At 36.9% G+C, this 5,267-nt stretch overlaps 1 protein-coding gene across 1 annotated transcript; it reads right to left on the bottom strand.

Moving 5' to 3' along the window:
* Nucleotides 1–1,109: 1,109 nt before the first annotated feature.
* On the bottom strand, nt 1,110–4,218 carry LOC147495496 (uncharacterized). The gene is made up of 3 exons (XM_086566657.1): nt 4,087–4,218; nt 1,459–2,269; nt 1,110–1,351 (listed from the first exon to the last, which is right to left on the bottom strand). The coding sequence occupies exon 2, from the start codon at nt 2,166–2,168 to the stop codon at nt 1,557–1,559; it is 612 nt and encodes a 203-aa protein (XP_086422783.1). The 5' UTR covers nt 2,169–2,269; nt 4,087–4,218; the 3' UTR covers nt 1,110–1,351; nt 1,459–1,556.
* Between the last annotated feature and the right edge of the window lie 1,049 nt (nt 4,219–5,267).

Here is a 5,267-nt window from a genome sequence, read left to right as displayed (position 1 = left end):
TCAACTCATCTCTGTGGATATTCATTAAAGGAATATCAACATGCTCTTCTTCAAAAGCAATATTCCTTTGTTGTGTGCTCCCACTATCCTCAACATCTTCAATAAATTTGGCATTATCCGTCTCAATTAGGGTATTGGAAGAGGGGCAATAAAACTTGAAACCCCTTGACCTTTCCGAATAACCAATAAAGTAGCAACTAACTGTTCTTGAGTCCAGTTTTCTTTCATTAGGCCTATATGGCCTAGCCTCAGCTGGACAACCCCAAATATGTAAATGCCTTATACTGGGTTTCTTTCCAGTCCATAATTCATATGGGGTTTTAGTTACTGCTTTACTAGGTACTCGGTTAAGGATATAACCTGCAGTCTTTAAGGCTTCACCCCAAAGAGACTCTGGTAAGGTAGAATGACAAATCATACTCCTAACCATGTCCTTTAGAGTCCGATTTCGTCTCTCAGATACACCATTTTGACGTGGAGTCCCTGGCATGGTGTATTGAGGAACGATACCACATTCCTCCAAGTATCTTGCAAATGGTCCTGGATGTTGGCCTTTTCCATCATACCTACCATAGTATTCACCACCACGGTCGGATCTGATAGCTTTAATTTTCTTAGAATGTTGATTTTCAACTTCAGCTTTATAGGCCTTAAATACATCCAGTGACTGTGATTTTTCATGAATTAAGTATAGATACCCATAACGAGAATAGTCATCTGTAAACGTGATAAAATACCGTTGACCATTCCAAGAAGCCGTAGGAAATGGACCACAAATATCGGTATATATCAAGTCTAAGACACTTGAACTCCTGCTGGCACCAAACTTCCTTATATTTGTTTGTTTACCCTTTATACATTCAATACAAACTTTAAAGTCTGAAAAATCAAGGGCACCAAGAACTCCATTTGACACAAGCCTTTCAATTCTCTGTTTAGAGATATGACCCAAACGCTTGTGCCACAATGTAGAGGAGTTCTCATTAATTAATCTACACTTAGTACCATAGTTATTAACATGCAAAGTTTCATTTAACCTTAAGTGAGAGGCATCCAAGTCTAACTTGTATAGATTATCAATCAAAGAGCACAGACCGATAAGATTTGAATTTTGAAAGAGACTAAATATTCCTTTTCCAACTGAACAAGTATAACCGGATTTGTCCAAACAGGAAATAGAAATTAAATTCCGTCTAAAAGACGGTACATAAACAGTCTCATCTAAATCCAAATAAAAACCAAACTCTAATTTTAATCTAAAGACTCCAATGGCCTCAACACATGCCTTATTGCCATCACCCATGTAAATGAACCTTTCGGTATCACTTGGCTTGCGGCTCCTTAGACAACCCTGCATGGAAACACTAATGTGAATAGTTGCTCCCGTTTCTATCCACCAAGAATTAGAAGGTACTTCGGCAAGATTTAATTCAGAACAAACAAAACTAAATTCATTACCTGCTTGCTTTGCTTTCCACTTTATATACTTTGGACATTCTTTCTTAATGTGACCTGCAGGTTTCTTACAAAAGTAATGTAAAGTAGCCTCGCGACTTTTATTTTTCTTGATTCATTGTGGGTGTCGCATTATCTGCAGTTCCTTTACCCTTATTATTCCATTTTCTTTTCTTAGTGCCTGAAGTGGCCAAGTGAGCACTTTCAGTCTTCTCTTGTTTCATCCTTTCCTCTTCTTGCACACACTGAGCAATGAGCTCATTAAGAGTCCATTTCTCCCTTTGAGTATTATAATTGATCTTAAAGGGACCAAATTGTGCAGGAAGAGAAATAAGAATGAGGTGCACAAGGAGATCATCAGAGAACTCCAACTTTAGTGCCCTCATTTTGGCAACAAGATTAGATATTTCCATAATGTACTCTCTAACATTTCCTTTTCCAGTATACCGCATGGTGACAAGTTTGCTAAGGAGCGTACTTGCCTCCACCTTTTCCGATGCAACAAATCGGTCTGCAACTTGGTTTAGGAATTTCTTGGCATTTTCTTCCTTAGGCATTGCACCACGAAAAGTTTCAGAAATAGAGTGCTTCATTATACTAAGACTAAGGCGATTGGAGCGCTCCCACTTTTCGTAGGTAGCCTTTTCCTCAGCTCCACTATCAGCCTTAAGGTTAGCAAGCTCATCAACACGTAATGCATAATCCAAATCCATACATCCAAGAACGATTAGAACATGCTCTTTCCATTTTGTAAAGTTGGAACCAGTAAGAACTGGAATACTAGTTAAATTGGCAGATATAGAAGATGTATTCACTGAAGCATAACACAAAAGATATCTCACATTACTATATATGTCATCTACTATAATGCATTGACAATAATAAACTTGAATATTATCATGCATTCATCAGTCTAAATGAAAATTAATAATCAAGTAGACAAATGACAAGATAAAAAACATTTATAAAACTTTAGTAGGGGACCTTAATGAGAAACCTAACACACCGTTATAATTCAAGTCTTTGGACAAGCATTTAACGTGTAAGTGGTTTCCTCTAAACACATAAGGCTAATCGACATATGTAAAACAAAATTAGGCTTGGCAAAACAATAAGCCTTCCTTAGGGCCGACTATTGAATGCATAAGTAACTCCTAAAATTATTTTACATATATTAATTACCTTATACCGTCACTAATCCGACCAAAATAGTAAACTTCCTTTGGGCCGATTATTACTTGCATGGATTAAGATGCAACTATATACAATCTAATAAACTTTACCATTAAACCCAAATAAATTTTCCATGAAAGAGGCCACTTAGGCAGCGTATCACGTTGAACTTACCCAAATTTCATGGTTTAGATTGCTAATTTTAAAATGTTTGGAACATGCTATTATTCAATTCTATTAATTAACATGAAAATAGTAGAAAAGAAAATTCCAATAGCAAACTTAAGAAATCCAAACATGATCAAACTGAAATTTAAGTCCATCTACTTTATTGGGCTCGAAAAACTCTTCGATTTGACTATTCATATGCCCAAAACGGACTTAAAACAAGGTATATACAACTGAAATAAGGTAATTGGGCCCAAAAAATACCAAATAGGCCCAAAACAGGGTCAAACTAGATCCAGTCAGCATGAGTCGGACCCGGTCAGCACAAGTCAAACTTTGTTTGCAAAGTCAGACCTTGCATACATGGGCCAGACCCAAGCCCAATCTAATTTATGGGTCGAGTTGGACTTTGGGCTATGGGGCATACTTTAATAAAACACAATCTCTCTTTTAGTGGGCTTTAAAAGAAAAAAACCAAAAAAAAAAAAAAAAATTTTATGTTGGGATCGGTTTTAAAACTCACTTGCACCAGGTGAGTTGACTTTGAGAAAAGAAACTCATCGTCACTTTCAAAAAACAGAGTGCAAAAAAAACTTCATAGTTTTCCAACCCCAAACTGCCTCCATTAATCCCATCAACTGAACGATACAAAACAAGTTTCGACCGTCAGATATCATCTCGACCATCACACAACCCACCACACCAAATTTCAGCCCCATTGGACACTGCATCTCCGAGATACATAGATTTTAAAAACGCCAGATTTAATATAAAAACGAGTTTTTAATCACTTTTAACATCAGTTAACGACATGAATCTGAGATAAAAAACTATAAGCCACCGTACGGATTTAAAATATGGTATAAAGAGATCATTACTGGAAAATCTCAGCACCATACATCCAAACCCGAAGGAGATCCAAAAGTCCAAACTTGACAGAAAAAACAGTTTCGGGAATTTTCGATTTCAACCTTCGACGGCGATACCCACCATAACTGGCGATCAAAACCCATCATCCACCGTTGGATATGATCCTTAGATGATGAAGTATTGACTCCACAAATCCCGACCCCAGAAAAATCCGGTCGCCGGAATCCGACGGTTCAATAACGTTGAAACCGAAAAAAAAACTGATTTTTCTCAATTTTAATTTTAATTGTATAAGAAAATAAACCGTATGTTTTCTTAATGACTAACATGTCGGCGAATCGATACCAATTGTGAGGATTTCTCCAATACCCGGAATACATGTCAATCAATAAAAAAAAACCGAATAATAATAGGACATACCCGAAGCCCATAGCGTTATCAAGCAAGTCCTATAAAGAATTTGAACGTTGTTGTCTTCCACTCCAAAACCCTTCTTGTGTTTCTCACGGTGGATGGAAAACTTATGAGAATCGAGAATAGGGTTTGGGTGGGGACCTCAACTTATATATTATGGGTGTATTTCTATTATAGCCATCATGATAATAAATACGCTTTTAAGCCCAAAAAGTATCTGCACATATCGTTAAGCCCATACTCACTTTATACACGTGTCATGACTTGACACGTGTGGTTTGAGACATGTAAATGACCTAGTCATGTTACTTTAAGATCACAGTTTAGTGAGTCTTCTCAATGTCACTCGGACGTAGTTCGACAATTAACAATTGTGTAATGTGTATGATCTATGTAGGTACACCTTAAAGAGAAAAGTTTTAACAAGTATAGCTACTCCGCCTCTTTTTTGACCCTATATGCCGTGAGCAAATCCATTCTCATTAAGAAGATGCTATGGTTATACAATATCGTTCAGCAGATTGAAGCCATTGTGGGAATTTAAAATTCACTTCAGTTGGAAGAAGTCAGGTGAAGCAAAAGTTTTTAGTGCACATCTCAATATTCACTACATCTAATCAAAGAAACAAAAAAAAAACAGTTCAACCCTGATGATAGAATCTAATATACGCATGGGAGCTGTAGAATGTGAAATATATGAAGGGAAGGGAGTCGAAAAGCAAAATAAATATAATTAATAAAGAAACAACAAAATGCGACAGAGTTACTAAAACTGATTTGGGAAAATTTGCTACATGTCAGAGAAAAACTTTCTGCAACATATGTATACCTGGAGCTAGCACTTCTTCATTCAACAATGTTGGCACCGAAACTTGGCAGGCACAACAAATAGGAAGAGAATTGTCGCAATGCTTTAGGTATTCTGCCAGAAATGTGACTGCTCACTACAGTATGTCGGTTAGCTCACTGCACAGACCCAGACCGGTTATGACATGCATAAACACTATTTTGGAGTGCATAAATAAGGTCCACACAGGCACACACCCAACGCAACAGAGAGCTGGTAAAACAAAAGGATTTCAAGGTGTAGGAGTTGCGTAAAAGTAGAAAATTTAGCTACAAAGACAACTTCTTATTATTAGATATATAAGTATGGTATCAGAGCGTTATGTCTAAAGACAAGAAAA

Source organism: Coptis chinensis, chromosome 6, assembly GCF_015680905.1.
Source record: "Coptis chinensis isolate HL-2020 chromosome 6, ASM1568090v1, whole genome shotgun sequence".
In the NCBI taxonomy this organism is placed as follows: Eukaryota; Viridiplantae; Streptophyta; class Magnoliopsida; order Ranunculales; family Ranunculaceae; genus Coptis; species Coptis chinensis.
The sequence above is the reverse complement of the archived record's forward strand: the minus strand, read 5'-3'. Positions and strand labels throughout refer to the sequence as shown.